General features: G+C 48.8%; 1 protein-coding gene and 1 pseudogene across 3 annotated transcripts; both read right to left on the bottom strand.

The window, feature by feature from the left end:
* LOC102127233 (heterogeneous nuclear ribonucleoprotein A1-like) lies at positions 1–1525 on the bottom strand (annotated as a pseudogene).
* Positions 1526–6536: 5011 nt separating this feature from the next.
* CEACAM3 (CEA cell adhesion molecule 3) lies at positions 6537–19232 on the bottom strand. 3 transcript variants are annotated; one of them, XM_015442082.3, is made up of 9 exons: positions 19061–19232; positions 17542–17901; positions 10617–10895; positions 9973–10227; positions 9093–9210; positions 8048–8118; positions 7711–7742; positions 7169–7234; positions 6537–6908 (listed from the first exon to the last, which is right to left on the bottom strand). In XM_015442082.3, the coding sequence occupies exons 1-9, from the start codon at positions 19122–19124 to the stop codon at positions 6843–6845; spliced, it is 1311 nt and encodes a 436-aa protein (XP_015297568.3). In that variant the 5' UTR covers positions 19125–19232; the 3' UTR covers positions 6537–6842. The 3 variants fall into 3 exon arrangements, with proteins under 3 accessions (XP_015297568.3, XP_065391640.1, XP_015297569.3); XM_065535568.1 differs by lacking the exon at positions 10617–10895; XM_015442083.3 differs by lacking the exons at positions 9973–10227; positions 10617–10895.
* Between the last annotated feature and the right edge of the window lie 5922 nt (positions 19233–25154).

Genomic DNA, 25154 nt, shown 5'->3' with positions numbered 1-25154 from the left:
AAACCCTTTGTTGGAATGCTTTACACTTTCCACAGAAGAGAGACTAAAATAACCCGTTATACAATTAGTTGCAAATACAGTCCTCGAGTTTTTTGCCCATACACATGAGTATTTGTCTAAAACATGTCTTCTTTGTAGCAGCTAGGTCCTGCCACCTGTGCTTGGCTGAGTTCACAAATCTGTTGTAACCTGTAGCTTCCCTGTCACTTCTCTGGCTCTCCTCTCCTGCTAAGCTTTGTTTCCTAATGAAAATCTTCTGGCACTGCCATAGCTACTGCTGCTACTGGAACTGCCTTAGCCACCTTGGTTTCGTGGTTTGGCAAATATTGGCGTCCACAACTATAGGGGCCAGAGCTTCTGCCTCCAAAGTTTCCTCTCTTCATGGGTCCAAAATTTGAAGACTGATTGTTGTAATTGCCAAAACCATGGTAGCTTCCACTACCTCCAAAGTTGCTTCCATCATTACAAAATCCATTATAGCCACCCCCACTGCCACCATGTCCACCACCAACACAGCTGCCACCAAAGCCACCACGACCACTGTAGTTTCCTCCATGACCAAAGTTGTCATTCCCACCGAAACTACCTCCATGACCACCACCAAAGTTTCCAGAACCTCTTCAATATCTTTGGCTGGATGAAGCACTAGGCATCTTTTGCTTTGATAGGGCTTTTCTAATTTCACAGTTGTGACCATTCACAGTATGGTATTTCTGAATGATAATCTTATCCACGGAGTCATAGTCATCAAAGGTTACAAAGGCAAAGCCCCTTTTCTTGCCACTGCCTTGGTCAGTCATGGTTTCAATCACTTCAATTTTTCCATACTGTTCAAAATAATCTCTTAGGTGATGTTCTTCAGTGTCTTCCTCCTTTTCTTTTTCTTTTTTTTTCCTTTTAGATGGAGTCTCACTCCGTCGTCCAGGCTGGAGTGCAATGGTGCAATCTTGGCTCACCGCAACCTCCGCCTCCCAGGATCAAGCAATTCTCCTGCCTCAGCCTCCCGAGTAGCTGGGATTACAGGCATGCGCCACCACGCCCAGCTAATTGTGCATTTTCAGTAAAGACGGTGTTTCTCATGTTGGTCAGGCTGGTCTCGAACTCCTGATCCTCGGGTAATTCGCCCACCTCGGCCTCCAAAGTGCTGGGATTACAGGCGTGAGCCACTGCACCCGGCCTTCAGTGTCTTCTTTAATGCCACCAACAAATATTTTTTTCACAGTTAAATGGGCACCTGGTCTTTGAGAATCTTCTCTTGAGACAGCTTTCTTTGGTACAACTCTTTCATCCACCTTGTGTGGCCTTGCATTCATGGTGCATCCGCCTCCTTCACAGTGGCATACATGACAAACCCGAAGCTCCTGGAACGCTTGCTGTTTGGATCTCTCATTACCACACAGTCCGTGAGCATTCTCCATTGCTCAAAATGGCTTCTCAGGCTCTTATCAGTTGTTTCAAAGCTCAACCCTCCAATGAAGAGCTTCCTCAGCTGTTCGGGCTCTTTAGGACACTCTGACTTAGACATGGCAGGGAGAAGAGAGACTTTAACAATGCTTCTTTGGCGGCGTCCATGGGCAGAAATGCCCACTTACAGATTTATAATGTTAAATCACCTTTGCTTTTCCTGGAACAAACAAAACCCAGTCGTAGAGTTTCATTTTTTAATATACTCTTGATTTGATTTCCTAATGCCTTTTTAAGGTTTTTATGTATCTCCGTTCGTGAATGTGATTGACCTGATAATTTCCTCTTTCGTACCTTTTTTTGGTTCTGGTTTCAATGTCAAGTTTATGCTAACCTAATAGAATGAGTTGGGGAAATAGTCCTTCTTTTTCTTCCCTATGGAAGAGTTTGTATAAGATTGAGACGATCCATCATGAAAGTTCTGTAGAAACCACTGATAAAACTTCTGGGCTGCACGAAGTCAAGGCTATAGTGAGATGTGATCATGCTACTGCACTCCAGCCCGGACAACAGAGTGAGACCCTGTCTCAAAAACACAAAACCAAAACTAAAACCAAAAACTTTGGGGCTATGTTTTTTTCTCTCCTCTGGGCTAGATATTTTTTTTTCTCTCTTTTAAAAAACTTTTCATATAGAAAATTTCAAATTGTATACAAAGAGAGTTTGTACACAAACATATACACACAAACTTTAGTTTATTTATTTATTTTTATTTTTTGAGATGGAGTCTCGCTCTGTTGTCCAGCATACATACTGTACAATTCTGTTGTATGTAAAAAAAGCATACATACTTTGTATGTAAAAAAAGCATACGTACTGTATGATTCTGTTTATGTAACATTCTTGAAATAACATAACTATAGAGATGTAGACTAGATTAGTGCTTGCCAGAAGTAGGTATGGGAGAGGGAGGGTATTGTGGTTATGTAGGGGTAGCAACATATAGTGCTGTGATTGTGGTAGCGGCACAGCATAGAGACACACACTTGCACATGCACACCCACACACAAATGCACACATGCATGCATGCACACATATGCATGTATAACTGGTGAAATCTGAAAAAAGCTCTGTGGATTGTACCAATGTCACTTTCCTGGTTTTGACATTGAATTATAGTTATGCTAGATGTGAACATTGGTGGAGGCTGGGTGAAGGGTGATGGGCCTCCAGGTACATTTTATTTTTTCAAGTTTCTGTGAATCTACAATTATTTCAAAATTCAAAGTTAAAACAAATGTAGTTAGTTTGCGGACCTCTGACACTGATCCTGTGAATGTTCACTGAAGTGCTCTTTGAATGTGCGTCTTTGCATGTATGGTTTTACATTGATATTTCGTGACTGCTCATAGCAAGGAAATTAAGGAAATTAGCAGTAACACAGTTTTTGGTTTGTACTTTTTTCCACATCAGTGTCCAAGACCACAAACTGTATTTTTTTGATGTCTGGAAACAAAGTGGGTTAGGAGAACTGTACCTTACCTTAGTCTTTTTCTTTCTCAGTTAGGCTATGGCCCCTCCCCCTTTAGGTGTTTGAAAGGAATATATTGGTTTTGTCTTTTTCTCTGCACCACGTAAAGTCCAGAAGTGTCTTTAGAGGCCTGGAACTTGCTGCTGTTTCAAAAAAGAGCTTTCTCACTGGTCTCCAGGGTTTCTGCCTTTCTCTCCTATACATTAGGAGTTTCAGTCTGGTCACATAAGTGAGGGAAGTGGGCAGGGTGTAAGAGGATCTCGTTCATTCAACATGTATTTATGAAGCATGCTTGTGCCAGACTGGGTGCTTGTCACTGGACTTAGCAGATACCAGGACAGGCCTCCTTAGAACTCACGGTTCAGGATAGGCTCTTCTTAATGTGACTAATTCATGATCAAAGGGTGTGCACATTAAAATTATGAGGTAAACATACAAATTGTATGCTAATTTCACATAACAGGCAAGACCTGAGAAGCCCCCAGAATCATGGTCCTATGTCTTAACTCTATCTGTCAGGAGCCTTAACCCCACCCGTTAGGAGCTGTGGTTGTGCTCAGAAAAGATGACGAGGATGACCAGGACAGACAGTAGGTGCGAGGACAGGGCAGAGAGGACCTTGGTGACTGCCCAGATGTGGGATGTGATGAGGATTCTGATCCATCCAAAGCAGGGGAGACTCTCGGTGGGGACCTGGGTGACCCTTCCACTGAGCACTCTGAGTGGTGTGTGTGTGTGTGCCCTGCAGGGACACTGACTGACTGGACCTGAGCTCTTGGGAAGGGCAGGGGTGGGTCTGTAGGACCAGACTTGCCTCTGTGGGTGGGAAGTGGTGGGAATGAGGAGGGTGAGGGTGACTGGGAGGACTCTGGTCTGTTTTTGTCTCCTGGGGAATTTGGGCCCTACCCTGGGAGACAGATGTTCAGGCCCCCACTTGTCCCTCAGGAGGATTGTGTGTGAACGACTAGCAGATGGCAAAGGCCTCTGATATGCGGCATGAGGCTTGGCCTGGAGTCACTGAGAGGATTGTTTAGGGGCTCAGCACAGCTCAGCTTTCCAGGGGCTTAGCTGAGCTCAGGGAACAGGATGGTGTCCTCAAGGGGTGCTCCAGGCTGGGTGATGGTAGTGGTTCCAAGGTCAGGCACTGGGGTCGGAAGTTAATCATGAAAAGTTCCCACTGTGTTGTAGGCAGAGACGATGGCTTGAGTCTCAGAGGTAGGGACATTCACTGTGAAGCTGGAGCAGACTCAGCCTCTCCAAGGTCATACTTTGGCTACAGAAATCAGCCCTGCCAGGGGTGTCAACAACCCTTGCCAACAACCCTAACATTTAGTCATGTGCACAGGGCTCATGACAAACACATTATAAAAGAATCAGGTTCTCCCTCATTGCGTCTTTCTCAGGCAGAACAGACGGGGCGGCTTTTTCCGGTAGTTTCTTCTTCCCATCTGTGTGCTCCCTGCAGCAGTGTTTGCAGATGACCCTTCCAGGGTCACTATCCATGGTGCTGATGTCCATGAACTATTGAAGGGCTGATGAGTTGTGATCTTCCAGTCACATCTCTTTTATTGTTTGTTTTTCTTTTCTTTTTTCTTTTCCTTTCTTTTTTCTTTTTCTTTTTTCTTCTGAGATGGAGTCTCACTCTGTCAACCAGGTTGAAGTGTAGTGGCATGATTTTGGCTCACTGCAACCTCCACCTCCCGGGTTCAAGTGATTCTCTTGCCTCAGCCTCCCGAGTAGCTGGGATTACAGGCATGTGCCACCACGCCTGGCTAATTTTTGTATTTTTAGTAGAGCCAGAGTTTCGGCATGTTGGTCAGGCTGGTCTCAAACTCGTGACCTCAGGTGATCCACTCCCGTCGGCCTCCCAAAGTGCTGGGATTACAGGTGTGAGACATCACACCCGGCCACATCTCTCATTCTTAACAACTGAGCTTGTCACTGAGGAGAAGGTGGAGAGGTACTAGGGGCATGGAGAGCCCTCCGTCTCCCTCTCTCAGGACTTGGATGATGCTGGGGATGTCACTACAAAAACTGACGCCACAGTCAGGATAACCCTATCCAGGTGCCCATGTGTAGTTTGTAGTGAACAATCATGATAAAATGGCTTTGAGAGGAGTGATGGATAGAACAAGCACCTCTCAAAGATGCACACATCCTCATCCCAAGATGTGTGAATACAGCACATGGTAAAAGACACTTAGCAGATAAATGAAGGATAATGACATGGAGAGATTATTGCGGTTTATCCAGGTGGGTCCAAAATAACCACAGGTCCCTTCCTTACAAGAGAGGGAGGCAGGGAAGTCAGTGAGGATGGAGGCACAGCACAGAGACGTTTCAAGATGCTGTACTTCTCGCTTTGAAGATGGAGGAAGGGGCCAAAGTTAAGGATGCAGGCAGCCTCTAGTAATCGGAAAAGGTGAGGGAGCAGACTTTTCCCTGGAGCTGCCAGGAAGAACACAGCCAAGTGGACACATTGTTGTTGTTTTATGCCACTAAGTTTAGCAATGGAGTTGTCATCTCTGTTGCCCAGGCCGGCATGCAGTGGTGTGATCAGAGCTCACCGCAGCCTCAACCTCCTGGGCTCAAGCGATCCTCCCGCTTCAGCCTCCTGAGTAGTTGGGACCAAGGCACACACCAACATGCCTGGCCTGTGGGAATTTGTCACAGCATCAACAGGAAACTGACACAAGAGATGTCACCTTGTCTCATCTGACGACGTGTGCAGGCGGGCTAAGGAGTCATTTAGAGCTAAATCCTGATGTAAATTTACAGGTTGTTTTTCCTTTTCCCATCTCATGGCAAACAACCCTGGGCAGTGGCAGAACATCCTCAGGAAGCATGGTTCTGTGCTTTAGTGCAGGGACCAGCCTGATTGTGGGAAGGTGGCATCTGGTCTGAGTGAACCTCCATGAGATCATTACACTCCCCGGGGCCCTCAGGAAGGACAGAGAACCTCTGGCCCAGGTATGTGGTGGAGCTGCAGGTGAGGCCTGAGTGGAGGGCCCTGCAGGCCAAGGAGAAGAGGAGACAGGTGGTCCCATTGCCACGGGAGACTGCGTGAGCTTTAGGTGAGACAGCGCTGTGTCTCTGACCTGGAAGCCCCTGTGTGGAGAGGAGGATTGCAGTGAGATCCATGCCAGGGGGTAAAGTGGGAACCGATGGGAAATGATGGGCTAGAGTCCCAGGTAGTGTCTGGGAGGATCTTACTCCAGGACTAAATTCTGGGTCTGTCCTCCCCTTGATTACTCTGACAGCCCCTCTGTGTATCCCCTAAAATGAGTAAAGATGTCCTGAGCGCTGGCCTTTTGGACAGAGAGTAAACCCAGTGGCCAGGGCTAGGCACTGTAGGTCCCTGGGGCAGTGTGAGGACAGCCGAGAGCTCGGCTGGCTGGGCAGTGCTCCTGTGAATCCCGCCCTTTCCTGTGTAGGGTCCCCCCCATTCTGACTCCCAACCCCCTATTTCTGCCTCCTAGGGAAAGAGAGACTGGGGTTGAAATAAGTTGGAGATGACATTTTCCCTGTGTGACCAGGAGAGAATAGATATGGAGTTTCAGGTGAATTTTTGCAAAGTTCCCATGAGCAGAAAAAGAGCCAATGAGAGGAAGGGTCTTGTTTATTGAGATCCTTTCCAGGTGACCCTGGGTGACATTCACTTACTCTGCAAGCCTCTGCTTCCTGTGGTGATGGGAGGCCTTTGTCCTGGCCCACCCAGAGCCCAGGGCAGCCTGTCGGGGTCCTCAGATATTCAACAGGGACCCTCCATCCCTCCCTATCCCCAGGCCCCAGTGTCTTTTCAGGACTCAGAGCTGGTTCTCTGGCTCAGGCTCCATGTCCTTCCCCATCCCCAGGGCTGGGGGGTCGGGATGCTCCATCAACCCACAGGAGCAGCTCCCAAAGGAACCTAAGAAGCCACATCTCCTTTGCGGTCCATCCGGCAGTAAACATTTGTGTCATGTTTTAGCATTTCCTGCAAAAACAGAGAAGAGGCCTAAACCCCTGTAGCCTTCTCAGAACAGGGTCTGGTGTCTCCCAGGCTCTGGGCCCAGCCATGAACCTGGCTGTGCTCAGGGGGTTCCTGCTCCCAGGCCCCTCCCTCTTCTGCTCACCACCCCCTGTTCTTATTTTCACAGCAATTTCCTAGATCTCAGAGCTCAGCCGGTGCCAGTCGGGACAGATCCTGGGTCCCCTGGGGCCTGTGGGACCAGAACATCCGTGGCCCACACTCACCTCATAGATGGGAGCAGCTGTCCTGGGGCCAGGTCGGGGGGCCTGGGCAGCGGAGAGGGAGGACATCTGTGGACAGGGATGGAGGGTCATGGAGGCCAAGCCTGCAAGTTTCCTGTCTCTGATTGACCAGGATTTACTTCCCTGTGTCTATTTCTGGTCATTTCCCCTCAGGAGTGACCAGCTCTGCCCCTGAGCTCAGCCTCCCAGTGTGGACACAGCACCCTGACCCTTTTCCTGGCTGGGCCCACCCCGCACCCTTGTTAATGTGGGCCCCTGACTGACGGTCCCAGTGTCCACTCTGCACCTGCCAGACTCCAGGGGTCTCCTCAGGCGATGGAGGGTCCCAAGGAGGGGTCAGCACAGGGCGTGGGTGGTCCCGGCCCTGTAGGGAGGCCGAGCTCCTGGGCAGGGCAGGGCTAGCCTTGTCCTGTGTGTTCTGGGGAAGGTGGGTCTGTGCTGTGCTCGGGGGCTGATGGTCCCTCTGCCCAGAGCCTGCACAGCTGGGACCCCAGTAGAAAGGGGCTGGGAGGGGACAGGCTTACCAAGAAGGCAGAGCTGTGGGAGGGACCACGGCCTGGAAACAGAGACAGGAGTGAGCAGCAGGGTGGGAGGAGAGCCTTTCCCCCTCTCCAGGAAGGCGTGGGGTGTCCTCAGCTCTAAGATACCTGAGCAGCTGAGGTTGGGGAGGTGACCCCTGACCCAGAGCCCACAGGTCAGGGCTGACCCGGCCAGTTGGGGCCCCCTGTTTGATGTTTTATGAGATCCTCTTTGCAGCCCCCGGGAAAGGATCAGAGCCTCCCTGGGAGTGACTGGCAGGAGCGGACACTGTGGGGTTGGCCTAGGGGTTCCCAGACACACCTGGGCTGAGAGGACACTCACCAGGGGCAAGGACTTGGGGCTGCTGCTCCTTGAGGTCGTGCTGGATGCTGGTTCTAGGAAAGGTCAGGGTCCTTTGGGAGGGTACCGGGTTAAAAGCCACAATTTTGGAGTTAGAACAGGGGACAAGAAGGGAACCCCATTTTCAAGGACGGGCATGGAGACCTCCTGTCTCCCTCAGGTTTGTGTTAGGGGGAGCCCAGCAGAGGGTAGCTGAGGAGAGGCTTTAGGAAGCCACATCTGTCCTGAGCAGAGGGGAAGGACCCTCAGGCAGATGCTGGGCCAGGAGAACATTGACCCAGGGACCCAGGAAAGGGACTGAGGACCCAAGGAAGGAACCAGACCACGCGGGTTTGCCTGAGAGGAAGGGTCAAGGCCCCAGAGGGAAAACAGGGCCACTTGTGCAGGACACGGAGGGGACTGCAAGTGTCTTGAATTCTCCTGGAACTCAGTGTCCTGAGTGGTGATGCTGAAATGGGACAGTGTCCTTGTCCTCTCTCTCAACCGCTTGGCAAGAGACACAAAGGATGCTCCAGGACATGCTGGTGTGAGGCCCAGGTTCTCCCATCTCACACCTCAGGGCCTATGGTTACTACATCAGCCATGGGGGGCACTGACCCCACCCAGCTTGTCCAGGCTGGTCCACTCCCCATTGTGTGACGATGCCCAGGATCTGGAACCAGGAAATCCCCATCACTGTGTGGGTGGATTCAATGAACAGCGGGAGGTACCAATTACAGACCCCCCCTTCCTCCCTCCCTCCTTCTCTCCCTCCCTCCAGGCAGCTGTGGCTTTGCTGTGTGAGGGAACTAGGGCCACACTCAGGGGTGGGGCCTTAACTAGGCCGAATTCACAGAGGAGGAAGCTGTCGAGGCAGCAACCTAGGGTCAGGAGCTGACGAGGGGGGAGCTGTGGAATAACAGGGAAGGATCCCTGGGGACTTGGGAGGCCATGGAGAGCCTGGTCGTGAATACGGGACAAGGTCTCCTTTCTCCTGGCCTAGAGTCAGCCTAGGGGGTGGGAGGAGGATGGGAAAAAGCTACGGTACCTTCTAGTTTTGGCAAGGAGCAGGAAACACACCAAGGCGGCCACCAGCGCCACTCCGACCAGGACCCCGGTCACCATGCTGGCGACGGCCCCCACAGGAAGGCCTGGGGCATTTTCTTCTGCAGAAAGAAGAAGGCAAAGTCTATCCCAGAGGAAACCACCGGGGCCTTGCGGGGAAGGTGTGCGGTCAGGGGAGAAGGAGATGCCACGGGGCCTGAGTGCGGTCTGTTGTGTTGTCCTCATCACGGATTCCCTTGCTTTCCACAGTGGCACAATTTTCAGTGGGCTTCCCACACTGGGCAGCACCAACTCATACATTCTCCCAGATGTGCTTACATCTCACCCTACTCTTGTGCCTTTTAGTCCCTCCTTCTTCTCGCATCATGCCTCTTCCCTCTGTTTTTCCTTTTCCATCCCGTAACACTCACAAAGGGCAGGCCCTCGCCATCAACTCAATGCTGATGAGTGGGGATGCTGTTCATTGACTGTTTTTGGGGGAATTCCATGTACCAGGCACAGTGGGTACCAACGTACCTACAGCTCATCTCATCTTCCCATCACCTTGAGGGAGAGGAGCATCACCCCCAGCTGCAGAGTTAGCATCTGAGACTTATAGCACTTCAGTAAGTCAAGGAAGGTCACAGAACTTGTGATACAACAAAATTTGTACAGCATTCCAGGCTGGCCCCAAGGTCAGCTGTGAGAAATCAGAACAACAAGGGGAGGAGGGGTCCTGCAGAGATGGAGTGAGAGGGCTCAGGGTAGAGTTTGGAATTTGCTTGTGTCCAAGACATGGGCTGGGAAATAAGCTTCCAGGCTCTTTCAGAAAACTGACTGCCTCTACCAAGGGCCTAGGGCCTGTGCCCCAGGGATCCACTTACCAGAGACTGTGATTGTCTTGACTGTGATTGTACTGAGGCCAGTGGCTGAGTTATGGGCGAGGCAAGCATAGGATCCACTATTATCCACTGTGATGTTGGCGATAAGGAGATTTTGTGTGTGTTGCTGGAGCATTCCACTGACAAACCAGGAATACTGTGTGGGTGGGTTAGAGGCCACGTGGCAGGAGAGGTTGAGATTTGCCCCTGGGTGATAATAGGAGTCTGGGGGGGAAATGGTGGGAATGCCTGGTCCATCTGGAGCAAAGAGAATAAAGCCATAGATGATATCATCAGAGGGAAGGGGAAGCTGCTGGTCTGTGGAAGAGCCACAGTGTCCCTCTAAGCCAAGTCACAACCTTGAAGTCCTAATGAAACCCACTCTATCCACTGAATCTGGGTCTGAGACATTCACCTGTTTCTCCCATCACAGGCTGTGGACCCTGAGCCTCCCAGGACAGGAGCAGCCCCTCCTCTCCTATTCTTGGTCAAGGCTGGGTCTGCCCAGGTTTGCTCGGGACAGGAAGTCATGGCCAACCTGGGTGAGAGTCTGAGTCCTTGGAGCTGAGAGGGACTGAGAGGCCTGGCCTCTGGCTGTGTGGATTTGGGCTGGTGGCCCGGGCCACAGAGGACCAGAAGATGCTCACAGAGGACATCCAGGGTGACTGGGTCACTGAAGTTCACACTCGCTGGGTTCTGTATTTCACACTCATAGGGTCCTGTGTCATTCCTTGTGACACTGAGTAGAGTGAGGGTCCTGTTGCCATTGGAGAGCTGCAGCCTGTGACTGACCGGGAGGCTCTGACCATTTACCCACCACAGGTAGGTTGGGTCCTGAGCCTCAGATCCACAGGTGAAGGCTACAGCATCCTTGTCCTCCACAGGGTTGGAGTTGTTGCTGGTGATGGAGGGCTTGGGCAACTCCGCTGTGCAGATAACAGAGAGAAGATTGCCCTGTGTGGCACCTGTGATTCCTCCACAGGCATATTTTAATCAGAATCAACATCTCCTATTTTTTGGCCAACCCCACTCCTTAAAAGACTAAGACAGGGCTGGGTCGGTGGCTCACGTCTGTAATCCCAGGACTTTGGGAGGCCGAGGCGGGTGGATCACGAGGTCAGGAGATTGAGACCATCCTGGCTAACATGCTGAAATCCCGTCTTTCCTAAAAATACAAAAAATTAGCCAGGCGTGGTGGCGGGTACCTGTAGTCCCAGCTACTTAGGAGGCTGAGGCAGGAGAATGGTGTGAACCCAGGAGGCAGAGCTTGCAGTGAGATGCGGTTGCTTCACTGCACTCCAGCCTGGGCGACAGAGCGAGACTCCATCTCTCAAAACAAACAAAACAAAGAAACAACAACAAAAAAGACCAAGACAGACATGTGTGTCACAGACAGATGCATGACCATCTGAGGGCTCAGAGCCTGTGAGGCTGCCTGGCTGTGAAAGAAGCAGAGACTTTCCCAATTGTGAATTGAACAGCAGCATTGGGTGGTGGACAGACAAGGACCAGGAGTCACATCCCCTGGCACCTCTCCTGTTCCTTCCCTGATGGCTGACTGCCTGGCTGACCTTGGGGTCCTCACCTAGAACACGCAGGTGCTGAGGTCTCAGAATTACAAGGTGAGGTTGTTCCTTCCAGGTGTGTCATGGTGACTGATATGATACAGTGAGTAAATAAAAGTTATAGTAGAAGGCTGGGCACGGTGGCTCACGCCTGTAATCCCAGCACTTTGGGAGGCTGAGGTGGGCAGATCACCTGAGGTCAGGAGTTCGAGACCAGCCTAGCCAACATGGAGAAACCCCGTCTCTACTAAAAATACAAAAATTGCCTGGGTGTGGTGGCACGCCTATAATCCCAGCTACTTAAAAGGCTAGGGAGAATTGCTTGAACCTGGGAGGCGGAGGTTGCAGTGAGCCTAGATCACACCAGTGTGCTCCAGCCTGGGTGACAAGAGTAAAACTCTATCTCAAAAAAAAAAAAAAAGAAAAGAGAAAAAAATAAAAGAGCAGAATGGTGATTTCCAAGGGCTGGGCGGAAGTTGTTCCTTGGGTGTGCAGTTTCAGTTATGTAAGATATGGAGGTTCTAGAGATCTGCTGTACACCTTGGTGTCTATAGTTAATAGAGTTTGGGTATCTCTTATGCATAAGAGCAGAAGTGTTTTGGATTTCTGATTATTTTTTATTTTGGAATATTTGTATTACAAGTATCAGCTTATCATCCCAAATCTGAAAATCCAAAATTTCAGAATGCTCCAGTGAGCACTTCCTTTGAACATCATGCCAGTGGTCAAAAAGTTTTGGATATTGGAGCATTTTGCATTTTGGATTTTTGGATTTGGGATTCCCCATTTGTAATAGTCCATTTTGCCCTTAAAAATTTGTCAGGAGTTTAAACAAAGGAGTTATGTTCTTACTGTAGTGAGAAAAAAGAAATTTGGGGGAAATATTAAACTTTTTTCTATCAGTGGAAATTATTATTAACGGTCTAAAGATCTAAGGCAATTGCTGGCTGTAGTATTTCTCTTGATAACACAATAAGGTTTTGGCCTGCTAAACGCTGAAGACCAGCATAATCATGTTAAGCTCAAAGAAAGATGCTGACTTTGGTTTGAAATCAGTGACTCTCTGGGTAGAGAGAGAATTGTGAGTCCTGTTAGGAAGACAGAACTGGTCAGAGGGAACGTCTGAGATGTCTCAATAATACATAGAGAAGAATAATCCCAAATTAGGAGATGTGATGTGTGTTACGTCAGTAAATTTAGAAAGAACACTCATCTCAGTTTCCTGTGCAGAGTTAGGCAAAATGGGAAGGGGTCCAAAACAGTCATATGAAACGCCTTCCTCCTTTTCTCTAGACCTCAGGAAACACAACTAGAGTTTGATTAAATTATCTCGAATTGGGCAGAGTCTAAGTGCGATGCCAGCGGCTTGTGCATCTCCCCACCTGAAGACCCCATCTTATGATAATGGCATCATTACGAGGGACACAGGTGTGTGTGGAACAGGCAGTGAGCCCATCAGACAGCACAGGGCTGGCCAGCTCCACCTGGTCCCAGGAACCACCAGTATCCCATTACATGTATGTTACAGCTTTTATAGTTGTCCCACAACTACAAAATATAAAACATGCCATTGTCAATACAAAATATTGAATATGAAGTTGGATATGCTGTTCCACATTTTTTCCCCACTCTTTTTTTTTTTTTTTGGGAGACAGAGTTTCGCTTTTGCTGCCCAGGCTGGAGTGAAATCGCACTATCTTGGCTCACTGCAACCTCTACCTCCTGGTTTCAAGCGATTCTCCTGCCTCAGCCTCCTGAGTAGCTGGGATTACATGCGCCTGCCATCATGCCTGGCTAATTTTTTGTATTTTTTGTAGAGACGGGGTATCATCATGTTGGCCAGGCTGGTCTCAAACTTCCAACCTCAGGTGATCCACCTGCCTCAGCCTCCCAAAGTGCAGGGATTACAGACATGAGCCACCGCGCCTGGCCTTTTCCCACTGTTTTAAAACTTTGCTGTTTCAGGCCGGGCCTGGTGGCTCATGCCTGTAACCCCAGCACTTTGGGAGGCCGAGGTGGGTGGATCATGAGGTTAGGAGATCAAGATCATCCTGGCTAACACGGTGAAACTTTGAAGCAAGGATGATTATAGTCCCTCCCTAAAACTAACTCCCTCTTTGTCAGGGATTGCCTTTGTAAAACTAATGAAACATTACGAGATTAGCATTACGGGAGGGGCCCGAATTGTGCTAAAATGTAGGCATAGTTTCTGCAGTCCCTGACTCCTCAGGACGCATGTGTCCAGAAGTCACAAGATTTGTGACTTCCCTAATTGCTCCCATAGATAACATCACTATTGTAGAACCTGAGATTGGTCTTTTGAGATGTTTCTCAGACTTTTGCATTCTGGCAACTGACTGACTCCACCTGGACCAAGACCCATGATTCAGTCAGTGGTCTTGTGGCCCCCACTCAAAGGCAGTTTCAGCACGCCAGGATCAGTTGCCACATCCCTATGATTTTATCCCCAACCAATCAGCATTCCCCATTCCCTAGTCCCCTGCCATCAGACTAGCCATGAAAAACTCTAACCTCAAGCCTCCAGGGAGGCTGATTTAAGTAATAATAAACTCCTGTCTTGCTGTTTGGCTCACTTAGCATTAATTAAACTCGATCTTGACTGCAATATCGTGGTCTCGGTGAATTGGTTTTGTCAGTGCAGTGGCAGGAAGAACCTACTGGGCAATTACAAGAGTAGGTGGAGGAGTCACTCGTCCCTGTCCTGTGGCCTGTTCCATGTGTTGGCCTCATGGAGCCCTGGGTGGGGACACAGTGGAAGCTCGTTCTCCTGGTGACCTGGGGACACTGGCTCATGATGAAGCCTGGCAGAGGCTCTGATCCAGCTGATTTCTGTGCCTTTTTTTTTTTTATTGTCCCGGAGTTGGGCCAGGCCACAGTGTGAGTGGGAAGGGAACAGAACAGCCAGTCTTGTTAGAGGGAGTTACTGGGGAATACCTAATGGTGGAGGAAGCTGTGCAGGGCAGGGGTATCCTCACTGTTGTGAAGGGGGATGAAGATAAGGGACAAGGGGGAGCAGAGATAGTCAGAGATTACATGGCAGTGAGCTGTGGGGACTACAGTGACCTCATGGACCCCAGGGGCCAGGAGACCCCTGGTTATTCTGGAACCAGGACCAGGGAGCCCTGAAAACCTTCCCACAGATGAGCTGTGCCAGAGTCCCATGAGATGTGGTTCTTGGGGTAGCTTTAGGGACAGGGGTTAGAGGAATGCAACAAGGATCCTGGCCCCTGGAGGGACAGGAAACAGGTGTGGCCAGAACCTTCTAGGATTCTGCATCCAAGATCCGGTCTCTGAAGAGTTTATGAATTATTCATCATTCATTCCTTCCCTCCTTCATCAGAGAACTACTGAGTGTGTGTCTCTCACTGGGCCCTGCGCTGGTGCAGGGTGTGAGTGGGGAGTGAAAGCAAGGTTGTTTCTTTATCCTCTCGTAGGGGTGACACTGACACACCAGGAAACATAGGATTTCGGGTCGAGTGAGGGCAGTGGTGCGCATCTGAGAGGGAGGCCCGGACATTCCTGGCACTGACTCTGTTGACACAAGGGATTTAGTTCCAGGTTAGGCTAATGTGTTAGGCTACTTTTCGTTACTATAAGGAAATGTCTGAGGCTGGGTAATTTATAAGGAAAAGATATTTAATTGGGGCAGGGATCTGCAGGCTGTACAGGCATGGCACCAGCATCTGCTTGGCTTCTGGTGAGGCCCAGCAAGCTTGCAATCATGGTGGAAGGAGAAGGGGGAGCAGGTGGTGTCATGTGGCAAAAGCAGGAGCAAGAGAGAGTGTGGAGGTGCCACACACTTTTAAAGAACCAGATCTGTGAACTCAGAGTGAGAACTGACTTGTCACCAAGGGGATGGTGAGAAACGGCCCCCATGATCTGAGTGCCTCCCACCAGGCCTCACCTCCAACATTGGGGATCACATTTTAACGTGAGACTTGGAGGAGATAAACATCCTCACCTCCAACGCTGGGGATCACATTTCAACGTGAGACTTGGAGGAGATAAACATCCTTACCTCCAACATTGGGGATCACATTTCAAAGTGAGACTTGGAGGAGATAAACATCCTCACCTCCAACTCTGGCAATCACATTTCAATGTGAGATTTGGAGGAGATAAACATCCTCACCTCCAACGTTGGGGATCACATTTCAACGTGAGACTTGGAGGAGATAAACATCTTCACCTCCAACGTTGGGGATCACATTTCAACGTGAGACTTGGAGGAGATAAACATCCTCACCTCCAACTCTGGCAATCACATTTCAATGTGAGATTTGGAGGAGATAAACATCCTCACCTCCAACGTTGGGGATCACATTTCAACGTGAGACTTGGAGGAGATAAACATCCTCACCTCCAACATTGGGGATCACATTTCAAAGTGAGACTTGGAGGAGATAAACATCCTCACCTCCAACTCTGGCAATCACATTTCAATGTGAGATTTGGAGGAGATAAACATCCTCACCTCCAACGTTGGGGATCACATTTCAACGTGAGACTTGGAGGAGATAAACATCTTCACCTCCAACGTTGGGGATCACATTTCAACGTGAGACTTGGAGGAGATAAACATCCTCACCTCCAACTCTGGCAATCACATTTCAATGTGAGATTTGGAGGAGACAAACATCCTCAGCTCCAACGTTGGGGATCACATTTCAACGTGAGACTTGGAGGAGATAAACATCTTCACCTCCAACGTTGGGGATCACATTTCAACGTGAGATTTGGAGGAGATAAACATCCTCACCTCCAATGTTGGGGATCACATTTCAATGTGAGATTTGGAGGGGATAAACATCCAAACTATATCAGGAAAAATTGATTAATTTTCCACTTGTCCCTCACTCTCCAGACCAAAATCTCCCCTTCTGAGTTGTGGATGCCCAAGAAAAAAGAAAGAGGACTTATGACAGGTCTCAGGTCTGCAGATGTCTAATGATAGCTCCAGCCATCCCCTGGTGGAGAAGAGGCAGCTGTGGCTGCAGAGACCTCGTATGACTCTAATCTGACACCTATGACTTGTGTGACCCTAGTTGGTGGCTGTGTCTCCCTGTTCCTCAATTTTTTTTTCAATAAGTAGGATAAGTGCTATTTGACTGTGAGGTTGTTTGTGAATTAATCTCAAAATATTTAGAATTACTTGACCTCAGCTGTGTATAGAGGAGCTGCCCAAATGAACAGCATCTGTGCTTATTTGCCTCCAAAAGAGAGGTCCCTGGGCCTGATCCCTTGTGGAAAAGGAGCTGCCGGGAGCATCTTCTCTCTTCTTTTTCTCCCCCTGGGGATATTGAACTTCCCATGGAGTCATCTAAGTTCCCCTGGGCAGTGGGCTCCTGCCCTAGTCATCTCGTCCATCTGTTCACTCCATGCTGAGTCTAAGGTGAAGGATGAGGCCCTGTCCTTGCCCAGAAGAGGTTCTTGGGGCTGGACCCTGGCTGGTGACCAACTCCAGGAGCCACGACCCTCAGACAGCTGGTAAAATCTTGCTCCCAGTCAGCCCTGCCCAGGAGGTCTCACCCAGCCCTGGCACAGGATCCCTAAGGTCCCCAGGGTCACCTGGAGTCAGGAATCTGGGACAGGGATTTGCACAGGGGCTCAGCTCTGGGAAGAGCTGAGCTTCTCTGTGACGATCCTAGGGGGGCCCGTAGGCCAGGCCCTGACCCAGTTCTCCAGGGTCTTTCCTAGGGTCAGGTCCATGGAGAGGGCACGGGGTGCTTGGCTGACACTGACCTCCCCCTGCTGAGTGCCCCCATCAGACTCCTTCTTCTGCCCTGAGTGTCTGTAGGGTCTGGATGCAGGAAAATAATTCTGATCTGTTGAAGTTTATCTCCCCTGTGTGTGTCCTGCACTAAAAGCCCAAACCCCAACACAAGATGTAATGCAGAGAGGACACAGGCACAGCCCAGGCCTGACAAGCCCGTATGTGGGAAGTAGAACTGACCCCAACACCCAGAGGTCATGGGGAATCACTCACGGTATACCCGGAACTGGCCAGTTGCTTCTTCATTCTCAAGATCTTCCTTTATGACTTGTAGGGTGTAGGATCCTGTGTCATTCTGGGTGACGTTCTGGATCAGCAGGGATGCATTGGAGTATATCATCTCTCGACCGCTGTGTGCGGGCCCTGGGGTAGTTTGTTGAGTTTCTATTACATATGCTACAATTAGACGTTTGGCATCCACTCTTTCCCCTTTGTGCCAGTTGAAGCCTAAAGTATTCTGGGGCAGATTGTGGGCGAGTAGAAGAACCTCCTTCCCCTCTGCGACATTGAACGGCCTGGATTCAATAGTGAGCTGGGCAGTGGTGGGCGGGCTCCAGAAGGTTAGAAGTGAAGCTAGGAGGGAGAAAGCCTCGGTCAGTATTAGGACCTACGTATTGGGGTGGAAAGATGGGGCCCTGGGTCCTGAGAGAGTCTCTTCACCCCTCAGCCTTGGAGAGTGTATGTGTGTCCACTTGGTCAAGGTCGGTAGTGTGACCTTTCTCCCTTCAGCACCTCTGACCTTGGCATTTTCCTGTTTGGAATCCCCTTCCCCAGGTGTCTGCACGGCTCCCTCCCCGCTGGCCTCAGGTCCTGCTCACATCAGGGCATCTTAGGGAGACCCCTCCCCTGACACCTCCTCTAGAGACCCTGGGTCTTCCCTTTCTGACCTTTTTCTGCTCTGTTCCCTCCGGGGCTCTTGTCAACACCTGACCTCACATTCTAGATCTCTTTGGGTGTCTGTCTTCATCCTCGCGAGAGTGTGAGCTCTTTGAACACAGAGACTTGTCTGATATTTGTTGTATGCCAGTGCCTAAAATTTGATTGCAAATACTCGTGGGTGAGTTAATGAGTGGTGGTTATTTTGCAACTTGTGGTTGGTGGTTGAGGGCAGGGTTTAGTGCCCTGGTTATATTTTTATTTAAAGTGTCATCCTGATTAATTCTTATTCTTTTTTTTTTTTTTTTGAGACGGAGTCTCGCTCTGTCGCCCAGGCTGGAGTGCAGTGGCCGGATCTCAGCTCACTGCAAGCTCCGCCTCCCGGGTTGACGCCATTCTCCTGCCTCAGCCTCCGGAGTAACTGGGACTACAGGCGCCCGCCACATCGCCCGGCTAGTTTTTTTGTATTTTTTTAGTAGAGACGGGGTTTCACCGTGTTAGCCAGGATGGTCTCAATCTCCTGACCTTGTGATCCACCCGTCTCGGCCTCCCAAAGTGCTGGGATTACAGGCTTGAGCCACCGCGCCCGGCGATTAATTCTTATTCTTATCATTTTCTACTTGTAGTGACCAGTAATGATTAACTTGGAAAACATGATGAACTGATTTTCCTCCGTCTTATCAATCCCAGCTCAATGTGATTGTCTTGTTGTGACCCGTGTCCCTCTCTGATGTTCTCTCCCCTGAGGCTCCAGCAGAAGCCCTCTGTCCCCTTTCAGAGCCTCGTCCTCCCCAGGAGACCCCAGCCATTCTCTGTGATCCCTCCTCCTGCCCACTCCCAGGAATCCTCCACTCACCTGCCAGCAGAAGCCCCTGCCAGGGGATGCATTCTCTGTGGGGAGCAGCCAAGGGGGGCCCCATGGTCTTTGCTGCCTGCTCTTTCCTCCTCTGTGGAAAAGAGCCTGGGCTCCAGGAATGCTCCGTCAGGGCTGCTGTGACTGTAGGCTCTGCTTTCCTTCCTCTTTCTGTGCTGAGCTTCCTCCCAGGGCAGGAGCACTTTCCAGGGTCATGGGTGAAGCTCTGCCCCGGTCACTTCTCTGTCCCCTCCCGTCTCAGTTTTGCCTCCTTTTCTGTTCTTCCTTTTTCCCTTCTGTCTACATTTGAGTGCCCCAGACCAGGCTCTGAGAAGCAAGGCTTATTTGGACCCCTGTCTCGTAGCAGGACGATCCTCCCTCCCCAGCGTGGACCTCTGCTATGCCTTGACTGTGGGTCTGTCAGCACCATGGAGAGTCCCTGGGGGTCCCTGAACGTGGTGTTATTTTCTCAGTGACAGAGAAACCCCTTTGTGTGTGCAGGGTCTTCTCACATGTCTGGGAAGATTGGATTTACTCCCAGCAAGGAGGTCACAGAGACGTCCGGGGTCCTAGAAATGGACACATCTAGGGCTAACGTCCGAGTCTAAGATTCTGAGTTGTTCTTTCTGCAGAGCTATGTGACTCTAATTTCTTTGGAGTAACTGAGAATGAAGCTGTATGGTGCTGTAGCTTTATGTCATCCACACACCAGACATTTCTAGGCTGACTTTATGATTTTCTCTCCAGCTTGTACCACCTTTATTATTATGTATTTCATCATTTTTTCTAAATACATTTAGTTTACAAAACCTCCTGTCCTAGTAGGGATCGGTGACTCAGATCTGTGATCGCAGCTACTCAAGAGGCTGAGGTGGGAGGATGGCTTGAGGCCAGGAGTTGGAGACAAAACATCCTTGTCTTATGCAATATTGTCCATGAAGTTACAGATTTGATCTGTGCTTAATTTTTTTCTCAACGTGTATTAAAATAAGCACATAAGTATTAAAGGTTTTAAAAAGCTTACTTACATTTCGCCTAAAATCAGTTTTTGGAGATGCTGACACAGTGGCATAAGCATGGACTTTATGTCCAGATGTACCTGGGGACAGCTAATGGTTCTGTCCCTTAACTATGTCGACTTGGACAAGTCATTTGGCTTCTATGATCCTCGATTCCCTGATTTGTAAAAGGAGGATGGTAAAATCCTTGCAGAGTTGTTGGGAATAAGTGAGCTGCTGTGGGAGCCCAGTGCCCAGGCGGATGTTGAGTACACGATGGTTATCATTGTGATTATTGCTGTGGAATTCTAGTTTTCAAAGAGAGTGTCTATGCTGGAATATTGGGCTTGTGGCTTTCTGCTGATGTGGATGTGTGAAAAAGCTACTTTTGCTTGTTAGGATTTGTGGTGCATCTGTCATTATTTTCATTTCCCAGTTCCACTACCTATTTTCTCTGTGATGTTAGTCAAGTTGCCTAAGTTTTCTTTTGCCTCATTTACCTAATTTGTGAAATGTGGGTAACAATACACTAGTGTGTGTGTGTTATTTCCCAGCTCTGACCACTAGAGGGCATAGAAGCACCGGCACCTACTAGCAATGGGCATATAGGTGCCTATGGTCTGTAAACATCATTCTCCCATGAAAGGAACCAGGGTTCCCCAGAGAAATGGCCGATTCCAGGGCTAGGGCAGGAAAGCACAAGAGGAGACTGGAGCATCTTGCGGGGCCTGAGAGTAAGGCACAGCTTGAAAAATGATGGGGATGTGTGGAAAATATCACAAATGCCAACTAGAAGAAGCTCCCAATGGCCAATTTGGGGACAATACAGCAATATAATCAATAATAATAGTAATGTAGTCCAACCAATAAATACTTCAGAGTCCATGCTGATATATATAAATAAGTGAATACATACATAAATGAGAAAGAAAAAATAGCTCTTTCCTACAGCAGCTTTCCAGTTAATCAATGTAGAAGCAATGATGGAAATAGAAAATCACTGTTTGGCTAACACCACAGTAAGAATTGTTTATCGGCTACAATTATCTCTGGATTCTAGAAATTAATTGGTAAAAGTATGCTGAGAACAAACAGGCTGTTTGTGTATTTCCAAAGTATCTGTCCACAAGATGCTTATTAATTACAATGAGATGAATAGTAACTTTACAGTAGAGAAACCTGGCAGACACCACCTGAACCAAGGGCTTAAAGTGAACCCCATCAGTAATGAGAGATACCGACATCCTGGGGCTCTGGCTGGGATGTCTTGAGAAAGACACATCACTTCTGTGCCAATCTTGCCCAAAATACACAACCTGAAACATCCCAAGGGAACATGAGACAAACACAAATTGAGGGGCATTCTATGAAACAACGGACCAGACCTCCTTAAAAGCGTCAAGGTCCTGAGAGAGGGAAAGAGTGGGAACCTCCCCGAGGCTGGAGGGACCTGGGAGATGTGATAATGTTACTCAGTGTGGGATCCAGGGTTGGACTCTGGAGCGGAAAAAGGACAGGACTAGGATGATTAGCAAAATTTTATTTTATTTTATTTATTTATTTTTTTGGAGACAGAGTCTCACTCTCACTACAACCCCTGCCTCCCGTGTTCAAGCGATTCTCCTGCCTCAGCCTCCCGAGTAGCTGGGATTACAGGTCCTCACCACCACGCCTGGCTAATTTTTGTATTTTTAGTAGAGATGGGGTTTCATGATGTTGGCCAGGCTGATCTCCAACTCCTGACCTCAGGTGATCTGCCTGCCTGGGCCTCCCAAAGTACTGGGATTACAGGCGTGAGCCACCATGCCCGGTCCAAAATTTTAATATTACTCTCTCTCTCTCTCTCTCTATATATATATATATATACACACACACACACACACATATGTATGTATAAATATGTGTTTTTTTTTTTTTTTAGACAGAGTCTCACTCTGTCGCCCAGGCTGGAGTGCAGTGGCATGATCTCCGCTCACTGCAAGCTCCGCCTCCCGGGTTCATGCCATTCTCCTGCCTCAGTCTCCCGAGTACCTGGGTCTACAGGTGCCCGCCACCACGCCCGGATAATTTTTTGTATTTTTAGTAGAGACGGGGTTTCATCGTGTTAGCCAGGATGGTCTCGATCTCCTCACCTTGTGATCCGCCTGCTTTAGCCTCCCAAAGTGCTAGATTAAAGGCGTAAGCCACTGCGCCCGGCCCCATATTTCTATATTTTTAAATTTATTGTATCAATGCTAGTTGACTGATGTTGATAATTGCATTAGAGTTCAGGTTATTTGAAAAAGCTGGATGAAGGATATACTGAAACTCTGACTGTTTTTACAGTATTTTTGAACATTTGAAAAATGAAAACTAAAAAAATGTAAAATGCATAAGATTTTTGTGAGGATAAGATGAGATAAATGTGAAGTGCTTAGAACAATGCCTGAGACACAAGAGTTCTTAAAACATATCAGCTATTATTATAAGTAATTTTATGATAAGTAATATTATAAGTAATGAGTCATCTGTTATAAATCATATAAAATACGATTTATTTCATAATATCCTCATATATTTTCACCCATTTCTTTTTTTCCCTCTCCCCTTTGAAAAGCATATTGAGCATGTATGTCATGAAAAGATAAAATAGGATTCGATTTTATTTTCAGAATTATTGTCGGAGATGAGGAGGAGCTATTATTTCCTCCAGCCACTGAGTAGCTCAGACTCAGGCCCGCATTGCAAACTTTGCTTGGCTGGGAAACAAGGCTTGAGCCTGGCCGCCGCCCACCGACATGGTTTGTGTTGGCGCCCCCTGGCGGCACAGTGAGCTTTCCCCAGTTCCTCACCCTGGTGCTTTAAGAGCCACTTAGAAATTCTACACAGTTTATTTATTAAACCCTTTCTAGGTCACGCTGCGGATCATTTAATCTTCACAACAAGTCGGTGTGAGAAGGGGCATTTATTCATCTTAAGACGATAAAACAGGATGAAAAAAGTGAAGCGACTTGTCCAGGGTTGCAAAGGGAATGACAGGGCCAGGATTTGGATCTAGGTCCCCCTGACTTCCAGGCTGATTGTAAATGTTCAGATGAGTCTGAATGTGTGGCCAGGTGGAGAACTGTTGGTATAGAGTAGTGGTTGTCGACAGAGGGTGGTTTCCCCGCAGGGGACATTTGGCAACGTTTGGAGATATTTTTGGTTTTCATACCGGGGTGGGGACGGGAGAGAGGGAAGGCTGCTATTGGCATCTAGTGGAAAGAGGCCACGTGGATGCTGCTGAACGTCTCACAATGCACAGAACAGCCCCCACCACAAGGAACTGTTCAGCCCCAATGTCAATAGAACTGCTATGAAGCCCTGGTCTGACTTAGAAACATGAGGATGCATTCTTGCGGTTAGCTAATGTTTGCCAAGTGCTGAGTGGATAGCATGAGGGATGTGGAAACAGTGCACCAGTCTGTGCTGCCAAGGAGTGTGAAGTTTAGAAGGGCAGGGGGTGGAGGCAGGAGAGGCATATGAAAGCCTTCAACATAAGGCAGCAGACGATAAGTGCAACAAGACAGCGTCCAGTAGGGCTAAGCAGGCTCTCAGGAGGGAGAGCGCTCATCTGGCTGTGGGAAGAACTGAGCAGTTGTCTGGCCTGTGGGAAGGTGGTTTTGAGCTGGGTGTGTGAGCAAAGTTGAGCTGATGGGAAAACACAAACCCCATTCAGGGAAGGGCAAACAGGCTAGTTTGAGTGGAGAGAGAGTGATTTTTAGTGAGTAGAAGGGCTTGCACTGGAAAAAGAGGTTGCAGTTAGAGCTTTGAGTTCAATCTGAGGACTCTAGCCTGGGTGTCTGTCAAAGTGATGGAAGAGTCTTCCCTTTTGGAAGAGTGGTCTGGGCCCTAGGGCTGTGGGGCTCAGCAGCTTCCAGAGTGCTCTTTCTACAAAGGAGGGAATTTTGGAAATTGGGGTGGAGAAGGGTGAATGTCTCCTGATTTTAGGACCAAATTGATGCAGAGTATGTAAGAAAGCCATTTCACCTCAAAGTGGCCTTTGGGGAGATAGTGCTCCCAAGTGGAAATATACATGGAGCTCTCTCTCTCTCTCTCTCTTTGAGATGGAGTCTTGCTGTGTTGCCCAGGCTGAAGTACAGTGGCACGCGATCTTGGCTCACTGCAATCTCTGCCTCATGGATTCAAGCTATTCTCCTGACTCAGCCTCCCACGTAACTGGGACTACAGGCATGCGCCACCATGCCTGGCTAATTTTTTTGTATTTTTAGTAGAGATGTGGTTTCACCACGTTAATCAGTTTAGTCCCGAATTCCTGACCTCAAATCGTCTGCCTGTCTTGGCCTCCCAAAGTGCTGGGATTACAGGTGTGAGCCTCTGCACCTGGCGGGCTGAGCTCTCTTTTAGGTGGTTTCTTTGCAAAGGTCTGGGCCACTTTGCTTGTAGTGAAAACTGGAGTAGATTCAAAACCTTTTACCAAAGGTCTGCTTCCCAAAGGGTGCGCTGTTGCAGCAGGGCTTGGTGTGGCTAAAGCTTTAAATATGGACACTATCTGGTGATAGGATTTTCTTCAGTTTATTACATTACCTTCAAATAGCATTAAAATGTGTGCGTGCTTGGTACACTCTAAAGAATTCAAGTGGGCCGGGCGCCGTGGCTCATGCCTGTAATCCCAGCTGGGAGGCCGAGGCAGGTGGATCACAAGGTCAGGAGTTTTAGACCAGCCAGACCAACATGATGAAACCCTGTCTCTACTAAAAATACAAAAATTAGCTGGGCATGGTGGCCCATACCTGTAATCCCAGCTACTCAGGAGGCTGAAGCAGGAGAATCACTTGAACTTGGGAGGCGGAGGTTGTGGTGAGCCGAGATTGCACCACTGTAATTTAGCCTGGGCGACAGAACGAGACTCTGTCTCAAAAAAAAGAAAAAAAAAAAAAAAAAGAATATAAGCAAAGTTTGAGATCTGCCTGAGCAACTTAGTGAGACCCCATCTCTACAGAAAAAAAATATTAGCCAAGCATGTGGGGTACACTTCTAATTATACATACTTGCGAGACTGAGGCAGGAAGGCTGTTTGAGGCTGCAGTGAGCTGTGATGGCACCACTGTACTCCTACC

The sequence above is a fragment of the Macaca fascicularis genome, chromosome 19 (assembly GCF_037993035.2).
Source record: "Macaca fascicularis isolate 582-1 chromosome 19, T2T-MFA8v1.1".
In the NCBI taxonomy this organism is placed as follows: Eukaryota; Metazoa; Chordata; class Mammalia; order Primates; family Cercopithecidae; genus Macaca; species Macaca fascicularis.
Note: the sequence above shows the minus strand (reverse complement) of the source record. Positions and strands in the feature narration are given on the sequence as shown.